The following is a 26648-nucleotide window of genomic DNA, read 5'->3' as shown; positions in this document are numbered from 1 at the left end:
TGAAGGCTCGCTGATATCGCATAGCATCGTTGCTAACGTGTGCTGACGTTGTGTGTGTGTGTGTGTGTATGTGAGAGACGCGTGAGTGACAGAGAGATGGAGGGAGAGCAGGGAAAGGAAATGCAGCTGAACTAATACACTGCATGTTTTAGATAGCATTAAAAAAAAGAATTATAACGAAATGCAATATGTGGCTGCCGGTGTTGAATCTGTGGCGCATCGCCACAAATTTGTGTATGTGTGGGGAAACACTGGGAGGGGATATTTTTATTTGAACCTTTTCCATGGAAGCAGTGAACAAATATTCTCAAATATTTATCTAACAATCAAAATGAGTTAAACTGAGCAATATAAAAGCTGCAGCATTTAGACAGGAATGAGAGATTACCATTGTCCCTCTGCCTTTGATCTTACGTCCAGATTTTGTGATTGTCGGTTTTACGTCATTTGGAAGGGTAGATGCTTCTTGAACCATACTGAAAAAAATCAATGTCATGTTCATTCAATGGTTAGAATGTTATTTTTTATAATTGATAAAAGTTAATATTTATATTTTGTTTGACAAAACTACTTTCTTCATTTATCACTCATTTAATAGTAATTCCCAAAAATGTAACTTGCCCTGTCCCTGTGGTAAACATATTGCTAACAGCATGAACACATACATGTATGGCTTCTGTTCCTGTGTGGGCATGTCCCTTCTAAGTAAAAAACGGTTCTCTGGCACTGGTGGGATCTCTTCTGGTCGAACTACAGGTTTTTCTCTCCTCACACCCTGCTCCTTCTCTCCATACTCTCCTTCCTTTTCTTCTGCCCCCACCATGTGTCCATCCACAGGCCTTTGTAAGACAGCAAAGAAACTGGTTAAACAAAATATTATACGAATTCCTCATTTCAGGTGGGACGTCACCTTGCATTGTTGTGGAGTGAATGTTTGAGGATCAACTATGAAAATGCACCTTCTTATGGTAGGTGGTGCTCCATCATTAGGGGTCCCCCGTTTCGACATGCCCCTTCTCTTTGACCGCTTGCTCTTGGTGCTGCTCTTGCGGTGTCTTTGTTTTTGGTCTGATCCACTATCAGACTCCATGGGAGAGGAGGATTTAGAAGTGTCCTGAAAACTAAGGGAGGAGTCTGCAGAGTAGGATGTTCTTTTTCTCTTGGTCTCAAGAACTGTGAAAAATGTACAGTGAGTCCTATTAGATGCTTCTACATTCTTTATTTACAGGCAATACAGAGAATAGATTGAGATTTAAGGGTATACTGTAAGCACCTCGACCAGATTCATTTAAAATCACAATATTAATGATTGAAAGGTGATGACAAGTTCAAACGCCAGCAGTTATTTCTAGGCTGGCATTATGAAGCCATACTATCGGCTTCTCCGTTGCTTGGAGCATTGCTAAAACGGCTTGTCATTTTGGAGGTCCATAAAAGCGTTAACAGTAGTGGTGTAACAATATATTGTGAAACAATATATCCCAATACAACATCTTTACAATATGTATCGTAGAGTTATGGCAATATTTTTACAATACGACATCTGTTTGATCCTATTGGTTGAGTTACCAACACGCAACTTACTCTGCACCCGCGTAATCCGTGCATTCATTGCATTCACAGAAATCGCTAAATTGTATATACAACAAATACAATTATTGAAACTGTTTAATGTTTTGGAAATACATCTGTGAAGTGAATTTCAGTTTAATTTAAAATATTTTTCAAAATATTGCGATATGTATTGTATTGTACACACGATATCGTGATACATATTGAATCCTGAGCTGAGTGTATTGTTACACCCCTAGTTAACAGTAGTCTGAGAACATAGTTCAACTTCACTCCATGCAGACTGCATCACTAATACTCAGGTTACATACCTGTATCAAAATGTTATCCTCTTACAGAAGATCTCTCTCTTAAAATGAGTTACATTGATGCTGTGGGCAACATCAGCCACAAGGTTATTTATAAAGACTCTGAAATCTATTGTTGAGCAGAGCCATTCACAGCTTGATCAACAAATACAGCCCTGTGTGCTTGACTATGGGGGCAAAAATTACTATTTAATTGCGTTCGGTCAAACATTAGCCCTAAAGAAATATAGGATCAGAGAGAGACATTCACTTACCATCATTAGCAGACTTTGTGATCAGCTGTCCACAGTCAATCACTCTGACATCAGCATAGGGCCTGCTGGCAGAATCTGTTTTTAGCCCCTCTATTTTCTTTATCACCTCAAAACCTGAGATGACTAATCCAAATACCACATGGACTCTGCAGGGACATTAAGACAGTTTGGGCTGTATTACATTGATTGAAATGTCACTATAATTTGACTAAAGTACAATTAATATTACAAATCAGACAAAATAATGTAGTTCAGAAAAAGCCAAACGCACCCATCTAGATGCGGTGCTGATTTAGTTGTGCTGCAGGAGAATCAGAATCAGGAGATGCAAGTCATACATTGACACAGGTCAGGCCATCAACAAAATATGGTCGTTGTGACATGTAGAGAGAGAAAAGAGGGACAGAATGATAATAAACCAAACAAGATAACTTCTAATAAAACTGGCATAATGTGGGTGATTTTCACTCCTCTGCAGATATGTAAAATCATTACTCTCTCAGTAAATAAACTATTTAGGACAGATGCAGTATCGGCAAAATAATTGGACAGATAAACAAGTTTGTATATTGGAGTACACTGTACTATGTACTGTAACAGTTAACATAAACTACCATTTTGAAAACAGTATGAAAATGTATAAGACCATTTCAGAAATATATATCGACATCATTCAATTTTGTAATTGTGTTTTGATAAAAACTGGTTCTTCCAGGCCCAATAACACATTATGTACAGTAGATCCATCAGTTCTGGATTTTTTCATAGGATTACTGAGTCGTACGGTCCATCTTCTTTGCCATGTTCTGCTTTTGGCATCATTGTAAAACAACCAACTATCATAGAACGTAATGAGATTGATTTTTTTTTTTTTACAAAAGTGAACTCAAATACTCATGATACACGAGAATGAGAAACACAGCCTTGGAGAGACATTACCTTTGAAGAGCAGGATGCTAGAGTTTCTGCAAATTTTACACAAAAACGGCAAAAGAGAAATTGTAACTGATTTGTAGGCACAACGAACGAATCCATGTATCTCTGCACGATTGTCGTTCTAATTGCCCGCTGAAAGGGGGAAGAGGATGCTCAATCCAAAATGATACCACACATTCTATTCAAAAGAGAAACAGGGCTCATCCAAAAGTAAAAGCAGAAAAAGTAAAGACCCAATATTTTTTTTTATTGCTGCCTTTCTCATGAACTGATGGTGTTTGATGACGAAGACAAACTGTACACAAAAATAAATGGTAATGTAACAAACAGGGCCGGATCCAGGGGGGTGCAGGGGGGGGGCTACGCCCTCCCCCAGATTTCTGCCAGCCCCAGCGCCTTCTGACTTTTTCTGCCGTGCCCCCCCAGCTCCTTCTGACTTCAGCCAAATATTTTACATGTTGAAGGTATGAAAAAGAGACGGATAGTAAAGTGTAGCATTGGTGTTTAATATTAAACCCTGCAATTTCATACTTCTGTTTCAATTTTAATTAGGGTTCCTCCTGTTGGAGGAAACCTATTGTTTTTGTTAGTATTCTTATTCTTCTTTTTCCGCTAAATGGCGTAATAGCTCAAAGTCCGGGACCCGATTTTTTCCAATTCGGCCCAATGATACAACAGGTCCCTCACTACTCCCACACGGCTAGTGGCCAATGTGCGCCCATAGATGGCGCTATAAAACACGCCCAAATGTGGGACAAGGACCCATATTGTCAGACTTTTTTCTTGTACTGTCAAATTTGGTTCAACCTTAAGAACCCTTCTCCTTATGAACCATAGATCCAAGCGACTTGAAATTTGTTACAGATGTGTAGAATACATATTTTTATAAAGGGTCAAATTGAATAAAAAATGCAACACAAAATGGCTTAAAGGTGTGTATTTATGCAAATGTACACATTGCCTCAATATCTTAGTGTCAATAAATGAAATATAATTTTGACTTTATGGTTTTTCAAACCTAATAGGGTTCAAGACAACATCACTCTGAAGTACCATAAACAATTTCACCTTGGTATGTCAATATATGATTGAATTGACCGTTCCCCAGGACCCCGCCCCCTTAGTTACTGTTGCTACGTCTGACACAATTCCCGGAACTGTCAACCCAAAAGCCATGGCGAGTACGGGGATAAGCTCTATAGCTGTCAGTGTGAGTGAGGATTTTTGGAGTAATGCCTCCGCGATATATTCCAGATCAAGGCAGAAGGTTCTGCAAAATGCAAAGGAAGGATATATTCAAAATATTAAAATTAGCAACGAAGGGGAAACAACAAAAATCGAAGCCAAAGCATACAGGTCTCAAGTAGCCTTGTTGTCTGCCCTACAACAAGGGTTGCATTAGGGCCAGAGAACAGCACCCAGACAATTTTCAGCCCTAACAATGTTACATACCCTATTCGGGGACCTTAAGGAACAGTGCGAAATACCCTATAAAATCAGTCATTGACCTCTTTAACAGTACAGTAGTCTTTTAGCTTGGTTAGTCACCGATTGTTCTTTGCGTGTGTGTTTGTACAAAAACCCTTTATCTTGTCCTAGTGGAAGCACTTCCCTGTCTCTCGGTACTAATGTAACCGCTGCTGTGGGTGAAGGCGAGCATGGTTTTAATGACAGCTCTCCAATGCAGGCGGTTCTGCAAACATACCCCATGCGCATTTTCAGCCAAGGTGCTCGAGCATTCAACCTACATCCAACCAACTTAGGTAACGCTCTCGAACTTGATTAGAGTACTCAGCCAAGCTAGATGCATGTTTCTGCTTCTCCTGTCGACAATTTGGAGCCAGAAATGGTAAAGACATCACCTTCACTGGACAAGGTTTTATCAATTGGAAAACGGCAATGTGTATTTTACATAAAGCTCAATAAACAATTTTGCGCTGAAATAAGGCCAAAAATGCCGCTTGCGCGCTATGCACGCTCACATTAAGTGTGGACGTCCCTATCTAGCATCATATCAAACCCAGAATACGTCCTAGGTTTGGGCTAAGCCCCGAATGTTAACCCTCAGATTGATAAGCATTCTCAAAAATGGTATCAATATAAAAACTTATACGATCCCTTTCCGTAATCATAATACCCCCCAGAAATGTTCACTGCACCCCAAGTCACAGCAGGCTACATGCATCCGGCCCTGTTAACAAACCAAATAATTATTTGCATTCTTTGTCAAAACTGCGCAATTTGACTCCTAACGGCGCTATAAGTAGGGAAAAATGGCTCTGCGTTATTTCTGTTAAGAAACACTGCACAGCATACTACAACTTATCAAATGTTAATGATTGAACAGCAAGCACAAGGTTGGGATACTCAGGAAAAGGTTGCCTAATCACAAAATTCTACAAAGATTAAAATCAAATATGTTTATAATGACCTGTTAGGACGTTTTGTTCAACATTGATAAAGTATTTTAAGCTCCTGGCAACTTGCTGGCGTACGCTGGCTAGCTCAGCTTGCAATTTTACAGACATTAACATTAATATTTTGATTTCAACATGAACAAATTTCTTGGAGTGACTAGTTATGCACTAGTAGTGATAATGATATTAGTTGACATGAACCGTAACTGTTTGGGGATGTTCTCTCAATATCGTTCGTGTTATCGTTCGCTAGCAGCTTAACGCTTGCTACCTTTGAGCGGACATATGCTATGTGTTTGGTGATGTTCTCTAAAATTACATTGGGAGTGGGCTCTCCCACACGGTTTTATCCACCGCCGGCACCTTCCCTCTAGAGTCCTTGGCTTTGCAAATGGAAAAAATACCACACCTCCCTCTAAACTTTTGGGATATCTAGTGTCAGATCGACATGTCCCATAGGCACACCGTTTAACCATATTGCTTCTGAATCAAAGCTTGACGGACCTTCTTCTCTTAGTAGCGGTTGCTAAGGTACGATTGGACGAGGGCCGTTCTAGGGAGGAGTTTTGGGAAGGGTCAATTGAAGCTAGCTAGCTCTACCTTGGAGCAGACATACTGTATCTGTGTTTGATGATATTAGCTAAATTAAGTTGGGAGGTGGGTCTCCCACACTGTTTAATGCACCGCCTGCACTTTTCCTCTTGTATCTTGGGCTTTGGAAATGGAAAGAAAACCAAGCCTCCCTCTAATCTGTCAGGATACCTTGTGTCAGATCAACACGTCCTGTAGGCACACAGTGCTTCAGATGTCAAAGCTTGACAGACCTTCTTCTCTTAGTAGCGGTTGCTAAGGTACCATTGGACGAGGCTCGTTTAAGGAGGAGTTTCAGGAATGGTCAATTGCTCCACAGCCCACTTCAAATTCTCAGACTTATCCTGCCCCTTGACACTTGGGTGACCACCTGTCGCGCTTTGTGTTGTGTCGAACAGCATTATAGCTTTTCCCACACGTTGCATATTGAAAATGCTTTGCGAATCAGCGCAAAGCAGGACAGGTGGTCCCTACTTGACAGCCCCCAACCTCGGTTTTTAGCTCCTGTTTCATTTCGCTTCCAATCGCAGCTCGCCGTTACGAATATAAAGTATTTTTCGGCGGCCATTGATGTTTTCAACTGGAATCGCCTTATAGCCGTGTTGGTGTCAGCCACGTTCGTTAAGTCCTATTTTTACACATTTTAGTTTTAAAATCAATGATTGGGTTCGTGAAAGTACAGTACTCTTGAATTATGGTGAAGGTTTTAGCACTTTAAGACTTTTAGATCGTGAGTTTTAAGTGACTGAAAACTGAACTCGAAAAGTAGCTAGCTTTTCCCTTCTGTGTAATTAGTAAATCATGTAGCATCTCGGCGAATTCATCAAAAAGGTAGAGGAGGGCAGCTTATAAGAGAACAAGCGATTCCCCACAGACCTGTCAGCTCAGAATTTTGATTTGGGTCGTGAAAGTCTTTGTAATAAGCCCTACAACAAGGGTTGCATTAGGGCCAGAGAACAGCACCCAGACAATTTTCAGCCCTAACAATGTTACATACCCTATTCGGGGACCTTAAGGAACAGTGCGAAATACCCTATAAAATCAGTCATTGACCTCTTTAACAGTACAGTAGTCTTTTAGCTTGGTTAGTCACCGATTGTTCTTTGCGTGTGTGTTTGTACAAAAACCCTTTATCTTGTCCTAGTGGAAGCACTTCCCTGTCTCTCGGTACTAATGTAACCGCTGCTGTGGGTGAAGGCGAGCATGGTTTTAATGACAGCTCTCCAATGCAGGCGGTTCTGCAAACATACCCCATGCGCATTTTCAGCCAAGGTGCTCGAGCATTCAACCTACATCCAACCAACTTAGGTAACGCTCTCGAACTTGATTAGAGTACTCAGCCAAGCTAGATGCATGTTTCTGCTTCTCCTGTCGACAATTTGGAGCCAGAAATGGTAAAGACATCACCTTCACTGGACAAGGTTTTATCAATTGGAAAACGGCAATGTGTATTTTACATAAAGCTCAATAAACAATTTTGCGCTGAAATAAGGCCAAAAATGCCGCTTGCGCGCTATGCACGCTCACATTAAGTGTGGACGTCCCTATCTAGCATCATATCAAACCCAGAATACGTCCTAGGTTTGGGCTAAGCCCCGAATGTTAACCCTCAGATTGATAAGCATTCTCAAAAATGGTATCAATATAAAAACTTATACGATCCCTTTCCGTAATCATAATACCCCCCAGAAATGTTCACTGCACCCCAAGTCACAGCAGGCTACATGCATCCGGCCCTGTTAACAAACCAAATAATTATTTGCATTCTTTGTCAAAACTGCGCAATTTGACTCCTAACGGCGCTATAAGTAGGGAAAAATGGCTCTGCGTTATTTCTGTTAAGAAACACTGCACAGCATACTACAACTTATCAAATGTTAATACATTCTAATATAAATGACTTTAGCCCTGTTTCTCAGTGGCCTTTCAAAATACATTACAATCAATCCAAGTGGCAGTTACAAGATACATTTAGGATGCTTTTAAGGAATAGAAAAGAACTTATATTGCGAGTCACCTTGTAGAACACTACTTACATGAAGAATTGGGAACCATTAGTATCTTTCCCCCGGTTGGCCATCGACAGTAGGAAGGCTCTGTCATGTTTAAGAATGAAGTTCTCATCTGTTGGGAGCAGAGACAGAAGAGGAAAGATTGTGAGCTTTGTCTTCTAGGGAAAGATAGTGGAAGAGATGGGTGAAGGAGAGAGGACCAACAATGTCCCATTATTACAATCTGGCCAAGTGCACTTGGTTCTTAGCGTGTGATAAGCAACCTCATAATAACATTGTACAGGGAATTCTCTTTTACTAAGGTACATACTTTTCTAAAACGTGAAACTAAATGTGTAGTAAGTGCCAGAGTAAGTAAATAAGCCTAAACAATGTAACTAATGAAGAGAATCCATAGTGTGTCTTTCCATTTCTTAAATAACATTGTGCTCATACAGTAACGACTCTCTCAGCTCACCAACCATGTTTTAAAATCCTACACACAACATTCAAATGAATACCATAATTACAAAATCCAAGCAATGTAAGTGTTTATACTTAATGCGATAAGAGAAATAAAAAGACAGAACTCAAGTCCTGGATTTATAACATACTGGTCACGTGTAGCCCTTTGAGAGAATTTTAACTAACTAAGGTCACAGGTATTTTGTTTACATTGTGTTACTGAGCTGTGTACATATCTTACCTTCACTTTTTGCAAAAGACCACACTCTATAAATAAAAGAATATGTTGAACATTTTAGGCAAGAAGATTGGAGCTTTAATAAAATGCCAACCTCCATGCTGATTCAAAAAGCCCACTGCTTTGAAAGGTCTACATTACATGGTGAAAAATGACAGCAACAACAGTTATATTTGCTGACAAACTCATGCATACCAATATGATTAATGGATGCAAATGTTCTCATGAAAAGCTATCAAGGGAAGAAGTGAAAAGAAGCATGTTTCAATTACATATAAAATATTATTATATACCTTACCCTCAAAGTAGCCACCGTATATAGACTCTCCCCCTCTTCCGTTTCCTATAGAATGCAGATTTACAAAGTAGTAATTAACTCTCCCAGTCACTAATTCATATCTAACAATCTCAAATCTGTTTTAACGGAAGACAATACAAAATATCAGATTCCTATGTTTCAACTGTGTTCCAACGAAATGTGTAAGGCCACGTTTACACATAGCAGGGTATTTACAGAAACAAATATTTCTGCCCCTCCGTTTTCAAAAATAACATTGTACACACAAGTACGTTTTCAAAAATGTTTCTGTTTACATTAACCCGCATATACGCCCCTGAGCGCCATCATAACTATGCCAAACCTGTAGGCGGCAGTGTAATGAGAAGGATAAAGCCATGCAAACCTATCAGAATGTTCAAAATCAACAACAACTACGAATAACACGATCGACTTCCTTCACCTTTCAGGCGCGAAGTTCATTTGTTTGAATGATTCACAAATGTGATTTACAAATGAATTTCATTTTTCAGAAATGTAACGCAATTCACAAATAAATGACCCCATTACGCTAGTTGTTTTGAGCTTCATGCAGCACCGGCTGCGTTGAAGCTGAGAAAGCCATTGGCTCCTTCAAGTCAGCCGGGCTGCAGGCGGCTGCAGGCGACGCCGGCGCTGCATGAAGTCGAACGCACCTATTACTATAAACAGGACGCTCACATGACGTGATGCTGTTTTAGTCCCATACTGTGACGTTTGAGAACCTAAAACTCAGTTTAAACTAGTGCACACTAGTGCAAACACAAAAACGGAGTTTTCAGAAATCTCCACTTTGGCCAGTGTTTTTAGAAATGATCATTTTCCGTGATAAAACCTCAGTTTTCGTTTAAATGAAAGGCCAAACCGCATGAAAATATATGCATTTTTCTTCCGTGTAAACGGGGCCTAAGAATCACTCTTTTTCAGTGAACAAATCAAAACAGCTTGAGTCAGTGTATAAAGTAAGACTTCCCATCACTTGTCTTAACTATTGGTCAACTTCGCTCGTAGTCTTGCTCATGGTCGTACTGTGTGAAAACTGCAACACACAAGCCTTCTAAAAGCAGTCTTCTCTGGTCTTCTCAGAAACATTAAAATCCAAAGTGTGCATAGTTTTTTTAATTATATTTCAAATTTGAGTCCTACCTGGATGGGATTTATAAGAACATCCGTTTTAAAGCTTTATTTAGCATTAAATAATGGGTTCATTGAGCAAGGCCTTTTTTGAACAATATTCAGGCTTTAAAGCCTTGTATTTAGTAGGATCACTCAAATACATTTGCAGACTTATCTGAAGTCCATCTGGCAGCATTTTCTTAGCTGTGTGTCTGCTTATTTACATACTGAAAAGTGAACCTTTGTCCAGCCTGAAGTCATATGCTATAGACAGGGATGCAAACACATGTATGGTAAAAAAAGAGATAAGTAATTTCAGCCCTCACCCCGCGGCAAATATCCATATCCTTACATTGCCACACCAACCTCCTGACATCCCTGGCCCACCCCTATATGCACAGAGTAAAATGACATTCTGAAGATCAAAATACACCAAAACTAATTTGTAATATTCAATTTCATTTTTTTTTTTTTTCAGAGACAAACTCTTATTAAACTATCTAGCGCTTCTTCTGGTTTTATTCGTTCTTCCTATTCTTCCTGGCCACCTCTAAGGGCACTAAATGTTGATGATCCTAGCCAACTCCTTAAGCTGAGTAACAGCCTGGGAATGGCCCCTCACCACAGGATCAATGGAGGACAAGGCCTGTAGGTTCCTACTTTTGAGAGGTAGTTTGTTCTACTTGCCACAAGCTGTGTATGGTCACCTTCCCAATAAAATCCATGACAGTAGGCGATTTCTTTAAGACTGCAAGGGAAGCTCGGCTTCCCCTAAAATGTAAAAAATGTATGGTCAAATATTTACTATTGTGTTAACATTTTAAATGTGTTAGAACACGTTCATCTCGAAGACACGTTCGTTCAGAATCAGACACATTATAGTAGCAGGTCGACTGACTCGATTTCCTTCTCATACTTTCCGGTAGCGTCACAGTGCATTTCTCTGTTGACGCCCAGCGTCCAGGGACTTGAATAGGGCTGCTTTGAACAGTTTTTGTGTTTCAAAACTATACGGTCATTGGATAAATGTTGTGATTATGTCCCTCCCACGGACGCTCAGCGTCACGCACGCCGGGTTTTTGCTTGAGGGAGGGTCTGTCGAAAGACTGCATCTCCTTTTTAATGATAGCGATTTTGTACTATAAAAAGTCGCCGAAGCTATTCGAGCTCAGTCCCATTAGCCGATTTTGCAAGTGTAGTCAAAAGACAAAATGCTGCAACCTATTCTTGGTATTTGTTTGCGCGAAATTGCTAGCCAATTTTCATCATACATTTCATATAATTATACACCACATTCCTTGTTTCAGTTGACCTAATTCCCACATTTCCTTCGATGTTTATCCTAATTCATCCCCACCGGCAGCACAAATGCATACTTGTCAGCCCACTCTGTCTGAAATTTGCGATTTTTGGAATAAACTTTTCGCTTTATGGGTTTTTCTTGCCATGATTTTCGCTAAAGAAGAAACATGCAGGTACCGTTGGCAAATCGATGAGCCTGCGTTGTTGCGAATGACACACACAACCTGCGTGACCCACAGAGGTTGCGGCCAACGTTGAGTGAGTGATTCCTGATCTTCCTGAACTTTTGATTGGACAAGGAAGATATAAAGCACATCTAGTAGGAAAAAAATATAGGCTATAGCACAAAATCACGCACCAATGAAAACTTACTTGTATTGCGTCTAGGTTCGGATCCGCCTATTGAGTCACCTCACCATAGACAGTAAAAGATACGCAGCAAGAAGACACACGAGTAGGCTAGTTCACGCTTGGGCGCATACTGCTGATTTCCTATTTACTTGTTTGGTGGAGGCAATCCAGAATTACTGTTGGTGCAATTATAATCAGACCCCCCCCCCTAAAAAAAACTCTTCGGATTTGCACGATTCACACAAACTGACGTGAAAAAAGCGTGAGGCGCCAAAAAGCGCGCCGTTTGCATCCCTGTATAGAGGAGGTTTTCCTCAAGGATATTTGGATCCATTTATCATTCTGTCAATCCTGAAAAGTAACCCAGTATAGTTATGCATTCAAGATATTTATTATTTCAATTGTCGTAAAAATGTATCCCATTTAAAATCAAGTCAACAAAATGTTTGTGAAGGGGTCTGAAATGTATTTAAATGTATTATATAAGGCACGGTTTCCCAAACTTAGGGTTGCGACCCAAAAATGGCAAAGAAAAAATGCATATCAATTCTATGATATGTGAAATAATTTTCCAAATTAAAATAGAAGATGAGCGTTCTTTTTGCTACACTAGTCAGCACAGATGCTGCGTGCGAGGCGGTTTACCCCTCCCCCTTTCTTCTCACGATCCTGGTCCACAGTTTACCCGTTCTCTCGCGGAGTCAGGGCTGAGGTAACATTAAGAGTTATTTCTGTGGTTCCCTTGGCATGCATTGCGAGATGTCAAAACGAAATAATAAAGAAGAGTTTATAAACGTTGGCTTCACCAAAGCCATTCGAAATGCAGAGGAGAGACCTCAGTGTGTTTTATGTGGGGAGGTGCTCAGTAATGAGAGCTTAAAAATGAACAAGTTGGACAGACATCTCCAAACGAGACATTCTCAGCATCGGGGCAAGTCAAAGGAATTTTTCCTGGGCAAAGAAGAGACTTTCAGCAAACAGTTTTGACAGCGGAAATGTAAGTAAGTAGCTAGCACTTGCAGATCCGTTGGGTAATTTTCTCTGCTCGTTGTGCATCACAGCTCCTCCGTGCTAGCACCGAGAGCAGGATGCACCGCCACTAACCAGGGTCGGATTTACGTTCTTCAAGTGGTACATCATTTGAGTCGTGGAGGAGTTGTATTTATTTATATTCAGCTTTGCAGTGTTGGCAGTGAACAAATTAATTTTTTAGTCAATATGGTCTCCATGCATTCCTTCAAGACTCACACTACGCAACAGAACACGCATTAGTTTTATCGATGAACAAATCATGTCATCGACTAGATTCTTAATGATCGATAATCGATCGTCGATTAATTATGCCCATCCCTAATCTGAATATTGCTCATTGTTGGTGTTTAAAGTTGAGGGATGTTGGGAGGGGGAGTTGAGAAAGGGGTGACAAATAGAAAGAGCAACAAATGTTTGTTCATTTAAAAGTGGTACAACATTGTATGTACATATGAGGTGGAGAGAATTTTTTTTATTGCACTCAAGACATTTGATTATTGCTGTCATGTGCTTTTATGATTAAATAAATACATTTCATATCCATTTTAAATTCATAGTTTGTTGTGTTCTGTATCAGTAGTTATATAAAAAATATAGATGTTATGGAAATGTATGTGGTATTTTTATGTTTGGGTCCCAGGGAGACACCATATTTCTCTTTTGGGTCTCAAGCAAAAAAAGTTTGGGAACCCCTGATATAAGGCACAGTTTAAAAGGCAGAGTCGGTAATGTTGTTGAGATGCAGTTTGTCATATTTGCTTAAATAAACTTCACAACTTGACTGCAACCAATAAATGTAAAGCTTTGACAGTAAAATGAAATACATTTGTTATCTGTGGGCATCGCAGGACTGTAATAAGCATGATCAATCCTTTAGTTCGGACCAAACTTAATGATCTGATGGCATTTGGACCAAATGCAATGACTGGACAGCCTACTTGTTAGTCTGTCTGTCTACCTCCCGGCAGTAGTCAGGCAGCACATAGTTCCTGTGTTTTGGGGGAGTGGCTTTGAAGGGAGTGGGTGGGATATTTTGGTTTGAATCCTTTTTAACTCAAGCCAAAACTACTATGTTCGCAAAACTTACAGATCCTTTTAGATATATACACACACATTCACACAAACTCGCACTAGGGATGGGCGTGGTTAATCGAATATCCAGATATCTTAAAGTAAGTTAGTATTCAAGTACTTTTTTTGAATACTTATGAGCGTAGTTAAATTTAAAAAAAAATTTTAATAAAAAAATTAAATAAGCTTTCCATGTGTCGTGAATTCTAATAGTTGTGAGGTTAGAAATGATGAAAACATAATCAAAAAAGGTAGGCTACGTGACCCTGCGTTCTGCTATGAGTCTTGTTACCAAATCTACCCGTAGCCATGTAGCGTAATCGGCTATTTATTTTTGCATTTGTGTGGTGGTGCACCGTATCCTATGGGATTCCGGTTCCAAGTTAATATCCAAGTTAATATGAAATATATTTTTCCCATCAGTGTCTTTCGTTTTTATCAAGGATAGCCTACCCAATGTGTTTAATTTCGTCCAATGTATTTTTTTACTTTTTATTTCACATAATAATAGGCTACACGTTATTCCGCCAAGTTTCAGAGCCTACGTCTGAAGACGCATATGTATAGCCTATGCAAAGTTATAACACAATTTAATGGACTTCTATGAAGTGCATTGGCTTCATTACATAGCCATTTGTGTGTAGACAGGTAAGCGCAATTGTCATGTCATTAGCAGTAACAATAATTGCAATGGTAAAATGAAGTAACCTGTGTTTTTTAAAGCTAATACTAGGGCTGTCCCCGACTAAGATTTTCTTTGGTCGACCAAGACTCGACTAAAGTGTCTGAAAATCGACTAATCGAAATTTGAAAAGCCTTTTATTTTTACGTACAAACATTTTTGCGATCTGACTCAATGGCTGCTGGACATTGCAGATTCAGCCGCTAATAGCCTACTAACAATAAGACTCGTATCAGCAGTCATGTTGTAACCGAATGCGGATGGTATTTAGTATCTCTTACAATGTACTACAAATTAAAAATATTGTTTGTTTAACATATAATCAGATGCACGCTTACCACTGCCTTAACTTGCAGCATGCAAACTTATGTAGAAGCTGAGTGGGGAATGGTGCAACAGAGAAAGATGTTGTCGTCTTGGCCGGAGAAGATAATGTCATTTGATTTGGATACGATTCTTATAATATGCATATTCATTTTTCAACCCAGCGCGTTAACATGAGCGAAGTTGGGCTAGGCCAACTTACGTTTTTCAGGTGGTAGGCTACATCATATTCGACGACGAACTATGAAAAATAAACCGTTGTTGCTTTATTTGTTTTAAATAATATAATCTACCATTTCTGTTAAACATTTCGTTAATTCAGCAATGATGACACAAGCGGGAATCAGATCTCACACTGCCATACGGCAGGTCGACTAAAAAAATCTTAGTCGACCAAGAGCATATTGACCAGAAAATCGACTAGTCAACTGAGTGGGGACAGCCCTAGCTAATACACAACAAATAAATGCATTTCTGAAATAAGAGGTATAGTGTTTGGTACAGTCAAGAGTTACAATACATGGGTGAGTATTCTACCACATCTTAGAAAGTTTAAGGAAATGTAGGCCTATTCTTGAGGTGGTGAAAGAGCTGTGTAAGCATTGGAATGCTTGAAATGTTGACGGTAACTTCACTTAAGACTATTTGTTGAAGGGAATTTGAGGGACCACATCCATTGACACAATTGGTCCTTAAAGGGGGATGGGAAATCGCACCTTCCAAACAGCCGGAAAGATGTATTCACAGTTTACCAGGTCAAACTAAAATAACTATTTTGTGCACAATGCAATGCCCGAGATTAGCCTATTCATTCGATTCAGTCTGTGGATGTAGGCTAAAACGAACGTATGACAAAAAATGTGAGCCAAACACACAGAAGGCATTCTTGAAAGTTGACAAAACTAGGCTACTTATGAAACAAATATTTAAGGGTACTTGACTCGAGACCAAGGCCGAATCCCAATTCTCTGTCTTACCACTACCCCTTAGTTTACCCCTAACCCTTGTCCCTCGAAACTAAGGGGTAAGGGCACTGCGCTAGAAAGATAGCTGAATGGAGTTGGGAAATAGGGGTAGAGTTTGCTTCTGTTATAACAATGTTCACTGTCTATTATCTGTACTTCTAGTTGTTGTAGATAGGCCGCCGACTTGATTTATCAAATTTCATTTGCACAAATAAGGCTACGGCTCAATGTTACAGTAATAAATAAAAATACAAATTTCAAAGAAATTTGAGAATTTCCAAATAAGTTACACTTGCCTCTCATATGCGTAATAAGCCTACTTGGACAGTGCCCTGACAATAAACGATGCACAATAAATATTTGTATTGATCTAATTAGACCATTGAATGTTTATGATGTCCCTCTGTTTGTACTTTTGACTCGGGACAACTACGTGACGATCAGCTGACAATAGAATGTTGATTATGTTGGGCCACATATTTATAGACCAACTGCAGTCTAACCCCCAACGTGTGTGACATCCTTTATAATAAATTACATTTAACTGAATGATTTTGTAGTGCGCAAGTGATGTGGAGAGAGGGACACGACTGAGCAGATTGCACTAGCATTTAGCCAAGCATGCATATTTCAAATATTCATTCATATTTTTCATCTGAAATTCACCCATTTCTCAGATGTATTCACAAAACGTTGTTAAAAATCTTTATACGAACTGGTGATTGATTCGGAATATAGTTTTTTGACTGACGGATGCGTATAACATTATTTTAGCATTAACGATAAACTATATTTCCCTTCAATTTCATTAATTTGTTAATTAATTTTGTAAATTATTCTGCCATTGTATTTTATTTATTTAACCTATTGCTAAATATTAAATAGAAAGACATGTATCTTACACATCTGTACCAAATTTCAAGCTAATTGTACAGCTACAGCAACAAAGTACAGTACCTCCCGGAAGCTAGCTACAGGGTTCATACACATTTTGACCAACGGATTTCCATGACTTTTCCATGCCTTTTCCATGACTTTAAACCAAATTTCCATGACCAAACTTTTTGTGAAATCTTGGTGTATACTAGGGATGGGCATTCGACTAAATTGTCTTAATCGATCGTCGGGAGAATTAACGATCAATTTTCGATTAATCATTAACATTTTTATATAAAAATTCACAATTTATAGGCAATATTAAAATGCAGTGAAAACAGAAAACAGAAAAAAAACACAGCGTGTTTCCGCATTGAGATCTGTAGCCTAGTATAAAGGGCCCTATTATCGTCCACTCTAAATCTCCAACGTTCGGGGCCCCATTATCGTCCACAACCGTTTCTTCCGTTAATTTCTTAAAGAAGATATGCAGCAGCAACGAAAGAAAGTAACTCATCGATATGTACACATCTAATAGTGCTGCACACCAAATTACAGCTTCTTAATTCGAGATTTGAGTATGTAAATACGCTCTCAAACCGTATGTGCAGCATCTGCCTTCCGCAGCGTCAAACTGACAATTCTTCATTGAAAGTGGTTGGGTGGACGATAATGGGACCCCCTGGCTAACTGCTAAAATCAGGAAAGTAACATTTCTAGGCATATCCGGATTGGATTTCAATACCAGAATGTTATAATATATGTGTGTATCTATATATTAAAGTATAATGCTGTGACATAGGCCTAACGTTTTTAATTTGTATTATAACGACATTTTGGTAACATTGCTAACGAGCGTCGAGAACTAGGTGGACGATAATGGGACCCCTTACTAGGTATTACAAGAAAAACAACTATTTCTGTAACTCCTAGAAGCGGAGCCGACAACTAGAAGCCTGTGTTCAAACACAACTGACCCTCGTTTTTTTCCGGCTAATTAACAAAGCTTCATAAAAACCTTTGCCCTCAACAATACTTAAGGGTAGCATATCCATCTCGATGGACTTACAGATCCGTTGGGTAATTTTCTTCAAGTGGTACATCAACGTTCTTCAAGTGGTACATCATTTGAGTCGTGGAAGAGTTGTATTTATACTCAGCTTTGCAGTGTTGGCAGTGAACAAAGTAATTTTTTAGTCAATATGGTCTCACGCTACACTTTGCCGTGACCTCTTCATATTTACTTTTGAAATAGCTACATGGAAACTCGCCGGTAATTGAGTAGACCTGTGGCGTTTTTTTCCAAACATTGGCTTCATTTGGTAAAATGTTTAATTGCTGCCACATAGCGAAATCCATTGCAATCCTTCAAGACTCACACTACGCAACAGAACACGCATTAGTTTTATCGATGAACAAATAATGTTATCGACTAAATTCTTAATGATCGATAATCGATCGTCGATTAATTATGCCCATCCCTAGTGTATACGTTAAAAGGTTTTATACCATGGTCTGGGTGAATACTCAATTCTGATTGGCTGCAGGGGTGTACATTATAGGGTGATAACGGACACCTACTGCGTCATTGCAGAAAAACTGTCTTTTCACCGTTCTAAATTATTCCGCTGGCTACACAGGCGCCTGTACAAAATATCTTAAATATGTAACCATAACAACAGTGACGTGGTCAAAGCCTCCATTTACAATAAGTGAAAGACTTTAACAAGCTAACTTGTATTTACAACAATGAGTGACTTCAATATTTATTTTAACCTATTTGAAAAATGACACACTACATTCAGAAAAGAAACAGTGTCACGTAACCGCTCATCTCACATCCCATTCGCTATTCACCTCGCTAGTCAATCTACTTCAGACAGTCTGCGGCTAGCAGCAACTCTACACATGGCCGATTATTTTCTTCTTAAAAATCTTGATTTTATTTGGGGACAATAACATGGCTTGATAGCTGGCTAGTCTTGTTGTTAAACATACTGTCAAATTATAATCACTGATTGGAGAAAATGTCAACTTTGATGCGATCATCTCACATCCATTTGCTATTCAACTTGCTCCACAGGCTGCGGCCATACTGTAGCCCTAGTACTAGTATATGGCCGATATTGTTCGTGAAAATCTTGATATTGATTTTGGGACAGTGACATGGCTGGTTAGCTAGCAAATCTTATTTTCAAACATACTGTAAAATTATATCTACTGTTTGTCAACCATACACAATGTTATTGGCTTTGAATCCTGCTAGCATCACGTTAGCTTTTGGGCTAATAGCTCAGCCAAAGGAAAGCCGGTGTTGGTTCTATGAGCTGAGCGGACTATACATATCAGAGTTGGCTAACGTTGAAAAACGTTAGATTTCTATTGCAAAACGCCTTAAAACAAATTAATGTTTGTAAAAAAAAATCGTAGGCAAGTGACCATGGTATAAGCGGGATAATGCCCTTCGAGGTGTCCAATATCATCTGATAACGGACTCCGCTGCGCGTCGGACGGTTCACGCCTCCGCATCGTCCGTTATCAGATGATATTGGACACCTCGTCGGGCATTATCCCTTACGTATTACACGGCTGTTCGTAATACTGTAGAATGCTCCATTCACCTAAATGGGACTTCCCAACGTTCTTCGGTGAACAATTTTTTTACATTTGAACTTTGCTATGCATATTTGACCGCTGTCAATGGAAGTGGCCTTTCTGCCTCAGATTCACATCTTTTGTAGCACTCCGCAAGCAGTCCGGTAACTTTTCAACCCCAGCGTACTCCGTTGCTTAGCGACGTCAGCTGATTTGAAGCCTAAAGAATGTTCAACGTCTATGAAGTTCAACGTCAAACTATTTTTCTGCTGATCAACACTACGAACGGTAACAAATAAATTGTGAAAAGACACACTGTGTTACGTTGTTTTTTTGGCAAGTAGCCGTGTAATAAGCGGCATAATGTATAGAACGCCGGTCATAGTCGGGAAAATAAGCCCCTTCAGCCCACATTACCTCCGCAGTTAGGACTTCATTTTTTGTCACAGCATCGGTTATCGACCCCTGCTGCTGCTAGGCGTAGCAGTGGACCTCGCTGTGGTGAGAACGCCGGTGATGGGTGCTGCTGTAGCTTTGCTAGCAGCACCCATCACCGGGCTGCTGTAGCACTAGCTTTGCTAGCAGCAGCGCTCTTATGTTTGCTACCTTTGGAATGGCTAGTTAATGCCGCCTCTCCCATGTTTAAAATGTCGAATGATTTTCCAACACACAACCGACATTTTGCTCGTCCCGGGTCTTTGTCTGTTTAATGTATCTTTCCATTTGTAGCCAAGCATCGTTAAAGCTACACTTTCCTAGCATTTTGAATTATCCCTCGCGCTTCTCTGAGTTACTGTTGCTATGGCCATCTAACTTCAGTTAGTATGAGAGCGTATGCCTGCTTATATTTTGAATGTATTTCTTTTAAACACATGTGAATTATTTAAAACTCAGCTTAAATGAACAACATGAAAATATAATAACAACTTTCCATGACTTTTCCAAAACTTTTGGGATTTAATTTTTTTCAAGCACTTTTCCAGGCCTGGAAATAACCATAAAAAAATTCCATGACTTTTCCAGGTTTTCCATGACCGTACGAACCCTGTAGCTAGCTAACAAAAAAAACTGATAGATATCTGCTAAACAAACAGAGCGACACCGCAGATGTAGCGAGCTATGTTTTCTTTGAAAACACCACCCTGGGCTGTACTAGCAATGGAAGTAGCAAAATGACTTGAGACTTGTTGTTCACTGAGTCAGACTCCACTAACTCACAGCTGGTATTGATTGTACAGGCCTTGTTACGAACACACGCGTTGTGTGACGTGTCGTGTGACGTGTCGTGTGACGTGTCGTGTGACGTGACGTCCTGAGGTTTCTGAATGTGGCTAGCTAGTTTGCTGCCGCTAGCCAATTATACATATTGCTATACTCATAACTGATCTGGATAGGCTAAAGCCTTTAATATGTTTATTTATTCATTCATGAGTAAGGGTAAGGTTAATGATTAACCTTCAGTGAAGTCTCCTCCTTGAATCATGAAGTTCTTCACAACTCTGTGAAATGTGGAGCCTTTGAAGCACAGCTTTTTCCCAGTGGTTTTTCCAGTTCCCTTTTCACCTAGAAACAGACAAGGAGCACATTGAATTGCAAAAAAGGAACACAGTTCAGAAGGGTGGTACTAAAATAAACTACACAAGTCTGATGAAGATTAATTACCATAAGGGTAGAAGCACTTTTTGTCATATTTCCTGAAATCAACTTCACATCCTGATAGCAACTTATGTCCCCTTCGTCTTGCAGGCTTTGTGTTTCATTTTGTATTTTCTCCCCATCTGGTCTCCCACTCAATCACACAGATACTTTCTGATTGGTCCATGCTGGTTCCTCTGCGTGTTTTATCACCCAGTATTTTTTTATTTAAGCTCATTTAAGGCTATTTTGCAAATATTTTGGTTTAATTGCACATTCTGCCATATTTTTCCAAGCCCCTCAAGGCTGCAATTCGTTTTTATATCAGCAGATGTCGCAAGGGTTCCCTTGCACAAGGCTGTCATTCAGACAAAGGTTATATAGCCCAAAAATTATTTATATGTCTAGCAACTTATGTATAGTTTACATATTGTAATAATTATGTGCAAAATGATGACATCAATGTAACTGAATTCTATGAAGTTGTTACATTCCCCAGTGTTGTGTTGTTGCTTTGTCTGTGTGTGTTTCCCTTTTAGGACATGGATCACCCTCTGATTGGAGCTCTAGCTCTAGCTCCCCCCCCCCCTCCTCATCAGTGACTGCAGCTGGGTTCAACCACCACCCTACAAAAGCCTCCACATTTCTCTCTGTCAGGGGGCTGGCTGTTGGCATGCTATTTGCTGTGGTCTGTAGATATCATTGTGTACTAGTGTGTTGCGCTCTCCGTGTTGCTGTATGTAAGAGTCTTGTTTTGGTATAAGACTTGTTGTAACTTGTTTAATTTTACGATTAGTCTGTTCGACACCATTAACGTGTACTTTTTATGTATGGGGGAAGGGGAAAGCACCTTGGGAGTGCTTAGGCAAGAGGCCCGAGGGCATACATTACCCATAGTTTTAGCCTCGTCTATGCACACTAGTTAAGACCTGGCCGGACCACCCCCTGTATTTTTGGTTAGTGTGCCGATTGGCGTATCAGTTTAGCTTAGTTTTGTGGAAGGCAGATAAGGTAGGATAGGGGTATCATTTACTTTAACTTTCTTTGGTTCCATCCAGCTCCTTTCCCCATATTACCGTGTTTGGGCCAAATAAATAGCCATTGTAAACTGTACAACTGCCTCTGTCTCCCTTCCTCACACCTATGACCCCATACCCTTTCTCTGAGTCCACAGGGGGGGGGTTACTAGTAGCGGGGTGTTGAGCTCCCTCCTCCAAGAGGTTTGCGCAACAAAGTGCATTAACTTCATTTTGTTTGTGTGTTGACAGGTAAAAGCAATTCTTATGTCATGAAATAGTGGGGAACAAGCATTTTAATTGTAAAATGCAAATATATTTTGCAAAGAAGATAAACATAATTAAGAAATGCATTCTGTATATATACACATGGGCGAAACAAATCAAATTACATGACTGATAGTTCGACAATTTTGGTAATGGTAGGCAGAAACCATTTATGAATATAGGTAGGCCTAATAAAAGGAGATGACAGCATGGTCTGTTATGATCATTGGATTCACAATAGTGCGATTTAAAGCCTATAATTTTAAATAAAGAGACACAGACAAACTACAGGGGGCAGTTGCATAAACTTAGTTTAAGACTAGCCTTAGACAGTCTTAAAATTGTCTAAGCCTGTCTGCTGCATAAATTGTAAGACTGACTTAATTTGGGGTAGGAAAGTTAGCCACCTTTCCCCCTGGCTAAATGTTGCGGTAAGGGCTTAGTTGTTATGCCAACGATCTGTTAGTAGGCTACGTCATTATTTTAGCATAATTTATTACGAGAGGAACTGACTGTTCCCCAGGGCCCCGACCCCTTAGTTACTGTTGCTACGTCCGACACAATTCCCGGAACTGCCAACCCAAAAGCCATAGCGAGTACGGAGATAAGCGCTATAGATGTCAGTGTGAGTGAGGATTTTTGGAGTAATACCTCTGCGATATCTTCCAGATCCAGGCAGAAGGGACTGCAATATGCATTGGAAGGATATATTCAAAATATAAAAATTAGCAACGAAGGGGAAACAACAAAAATCAAAGCCAAAGCATTAGGGCTGTCAACGAATATTCTAAATTCAAATATATATTCAAATAGTGGTTAAAAACCAAATTTCGAATGTGAAAATGAATATTCGAATGTAAAAAAATAAATAAACGCAACCGCAGCGGCAGCGCATCTTGCTTTGCGGGTGGGCGCGCGCCTCAGCGTCACTGCATCTTTCACTTGTGTGGAAGATGGCAAAAAGTGCAGAACCCAGCTTGACCGCAGAGAAAGTGATTGTAACCCCAAAAAAAATTTGAATAGGCTGAATAATAGAAATTCGAATATATTCAAATATATTCTGTTTTTTTTAAGGGAATATTCGAAAGTCATTTTTTAGTAATTTTGACAGCCCTACGAAGCATACAGTTCTCAAGTAGCCTTGTCGAGCCAGGCACTTGAACAGCAAGCACAGGGTTGGGATACTCAGGAATAGGTCGCCCACTCACAAAATTCTACGAAGATTAAAATAAAATATGTTTATAATGGCTTGTTGGGACGTTTTGTTCAACATTGATACAGTATTTTAAGCTCCTGGCAACTTGCTGGCGTTCGTTGGCTAGCTCAGCTTGCAATTTTACAGACGTTAACATTAACATTTCTATTTTAACATTAACAAATTTGTTGGAGTGACTAGTTATGCACTAGTAGTGGTAATAATACTAGTTTACATGAACCATAACTGTTTGGGGATGTTCTTTCAATTAACATTTAGATATTGTTCGCTAGCAGCTTAACGCTAGCTACCTTGGAGCAGACATATGCTATGTGTTTGGTAGGGCTGTCCCCGACTAAGATTTTCTTTTGTCGACCAAAACTCGACTAAAACGTCTGAAAATCGACTAATCGAACTTTGAAACGCTTAAAAAAAAAAAAAACGTACAAACGTTTTTGCGATCTGACTTGATCAGCCGCTAATAATAAGACTTGTTTCACCAGTCCTGTTGTAACTTAATGCCGATGGTATTTAGTATCTCTTACAATGCACCTGAGGGAGTCAGGTGGCTGAGCGGTTAGGGAATCGGGCTAGTAATCTGAAGGTCGCCAGTTCGATTCACGGCCGTGTCAAATGACGTTGTGTCCTTGGGCAAGGCACTTCACCCTGCTTGCCTCGGGGGAATGTCCCTGTACTTACTGTAAGTCGCTCTGGATAAGAGCGTCTGCTAAATGACTAAATGTAAATGTAAATGTAATGTACTACAAATAAAATATATTGTTTGTTTAACATGCAAATCATCAGAGCGCGCTTATCACTGCCTGAAAACTTGCAGCATGCGAACTTACGTAGAAGCTGAGTGGGGAACGTTGCAACAGAGAAAGATGTTGTTGTCTTGGCCGGAGAAGATAATGTCATTCGATTTGGATGTGATTCTTATAATAGGCATATTCATTTTTCAACCCAGCGCATTAGCATGAGCGAAGTAGGGCTAGACCAACTTACGTTTTTCAGGTGGTAGGCTACATCATATTCGACGTTGAACTATGAAAAATAAACCGTTGTTGCCAGAGTTTGCAATGAAATGCTGCCATACCACAGATTTATTTGCCATTTTTACTAAGAACACCGACAAAGTGGCTATGGCAGATTTTGTAGTTCTGCAGCCAATTGTGCTTGTGCCGTGTGCAAAATACCAAACCAAAACAAAGCACAGATTAACGAAAGGGAAAACAATAACACCTTTTCTTTTAAATTATATATTTTTAGAGTTGGTTTATTTCTCTTAAATAATATAATCTACAATTTCTGTTGAACATTTTGTTAATTCAGCAATGATGACACAAGCGGGAATCAGATCTCACACTGCCATATGGCAGCTCGACTAAATAAATCTTAGTCGACCAAGAGCATATCGACCAGAAAATCGACTAGTCGAGTAAGTGGGGACAGCCCTAGTGTTTGGTGATGTTCTCTAAAATTACGTTGGGAGTGGGGTCTCCAACACTGTTTTATCCATCGCCGGCACCTTCCCTCTTGAGTCTTCGGCTTTACAAATAGAAAACATATTACACCTCCTTCTAAACTTTTGGGATATCTAGTGTCAGATCGACACGTCCCATAGGCACACCGTTTAACCATGTTGCTTCTGAGTCAAAGCTTGACGGACCATCCTCTCTTGGTAGCGGTTGCTAAGGTACGATTGGAGGAGGGCCGTTCTAGGTCAAATAAGTTTGTTAATTGCAGGAAATTTAAACTGGGTTCTGCTTTTCCGCTAAAATGTTTTTTTATTAAACGAATGAGTAGATGACAACATAACTCACTGTATTGACGCTAGCGCCAGCCATCTGCGTTGGAGTTGTTGATAAATGGAAGTAGCATTGGGGTTAAATTTACAAACCCTCCATCTCCCATGACCTCTCAATCACCCTGGGATCTGCGACGGTGACCCCCTCATCCTCTGCCAGGAACCTTGGGGTTACCATGGATGACGAGCTCTCCCTCACGGCCCACATTGCTGCGGTCTCCCGGTCGTGTAGATTCGCCCTCTACAACATCCGGAAGATCAGGAGATACCTGTCTGAGCACTCCACCCAGCTGCTTGTCCAAGCACTTGACCTCTCCAAGTTGGACTACTGCAACTCGCTGCTCGCCGGTCTCCCATCATGCGCAACCCGCCCTCTTCAGAGGATTCAGAACGCAGCGGCCCGCCTGGTCTACAATCTACCCAGACGCTCCCACGTTACCCCGCTCCTCATCTCCCTCCACTGGCTACCCATAACGGCCCGCATCAGATTCAAGACCCTGACACTGACCTTCCGAGCAGTGAACGGGACTGCGCCCGACTACATCAAGTCTCTCCTGCAGCCTTACACCCCCACCCACCACCTACGGTCTTCTTCAGACAACCGCCTGGTGGTCCCACCTCTCAAGACCGCCCGGTCCCAGCACAAGCTCTTCTCCTGCCTGGCACCCCAGTGGTGGAATCAACTCCCCACCTCCATCAGAGACACGGACTGTCTCTCCACCTTCAAGAGAAGGCTCAAGACGCACTTGTTCCGGGAGTACAATGGTACTTAGGAATGGTTTGCTGAACCCAACGCTAGTTTCCTCAAGGATCACAATGACTCTTGCTTAGACTGTTGCTCTTGTTGGTTAGTGGTAGCTGATTTAAACTGTTGTATTCTATTTTAGTTAATCCTATTTTTATTGCTTTCCTACAGGTACACCTGCACTTGGAGATTAATGTTGTGTAATTTTAACTTGTTTAACTACATGCTCTTATGGTTTCTTCCCTTTAGCACTATTTTTTGGTTGTTCACAATATGTACTTCTTGTTTTTGACTACCCGCAATGCTGTGGGGCTATCTTGTTGTTATTATCAGTGACCTATGCACTTTGTAAAGTTCTCTCTTGGAAGTCGCTTTGGATAAAAGCGTCTGCTAAATGAATAAATGTAAATGTAAAGAAGCTTGCAAACACATACACTATTTGTTAATAAGACAACATTTTCAATAGTGTATTCCTCCAACAGATATAGGTTTTTAGCAGGTTTAAATCATAGAGTTAATATAACTAGACCAAGCTACTTTAGTTTTCCAAGATGGCGTCCCCATTCATTTCTATGAAAAGT

The 26648-nt window shown here is 40.1% G+C and overlaps 1 protein-coding gene across 7 annotated transcripts in view; it reads right to left on the bottom strand.

The window, feature by feature from the left end:
* Positions 1–26648, bottom strand: part of nktr (natural killer cell triggering receptor) — a 55694-nt gene that overhangs the window by 8283 nt on the left and 20763 nt on the right. For 4 of the 7 annotated variants that reach the window (XM_047018114.1, XM_047018112.1, XM_047018115.1 and 1 more), the window contains 8 exons: positions 20858–20965; positions 9071–9115; positions 8115–8202; positions 2406–2435; positions 2135–2280; positions 960–1173; positions 666–839; positions 389–476 (listed from right to left, as the gene is read on the bottom strand). In XM_047018114.1, coding sequence (XP_046874070.1) covers positions 389–476; positions 666–839; positions 960–1173; positions 2135–2280; positions 2406–2435; positions 8115–8202; positions 9071–9115; positions 20858–20965 — 893 coding nt within the window. Of the gene's footprint in view, positions 1–388; positions 477–665; positions 840–959; positions 1174–2134; positions 2281–2405; positions 2436–8114; positions 8203–8775; positions 8802–9070; positions 9116–20857; positions 20966–26648 lie in introns of those variants that run through there. The other 3 variants (XM_047018118.1, XM_047018116.1, XM_047018117.1) reach the window with 3 other exon arrangements.

Source organism: Hypomesus transpacificus, unplaced genomic scaffold (assembly GCF_021917145.1).
Source record: "Hypomesus transpacificus isolate Combined female unplaced genomic scaffold, fHypTra1 scaffold_91, whole genome shotgun sequence".
NCBI lineage: Eukaryota > Metazoa > Chordata > Actinopteri > Osmeriformes > Osmeridae > Hypomesus > Hypomesus transpacificus.
The sequence above is the reverse complement of the archived record's forward strand: the minus strand, read 5'-3'. Positions and strand labels throughout refer to the sequence as shown.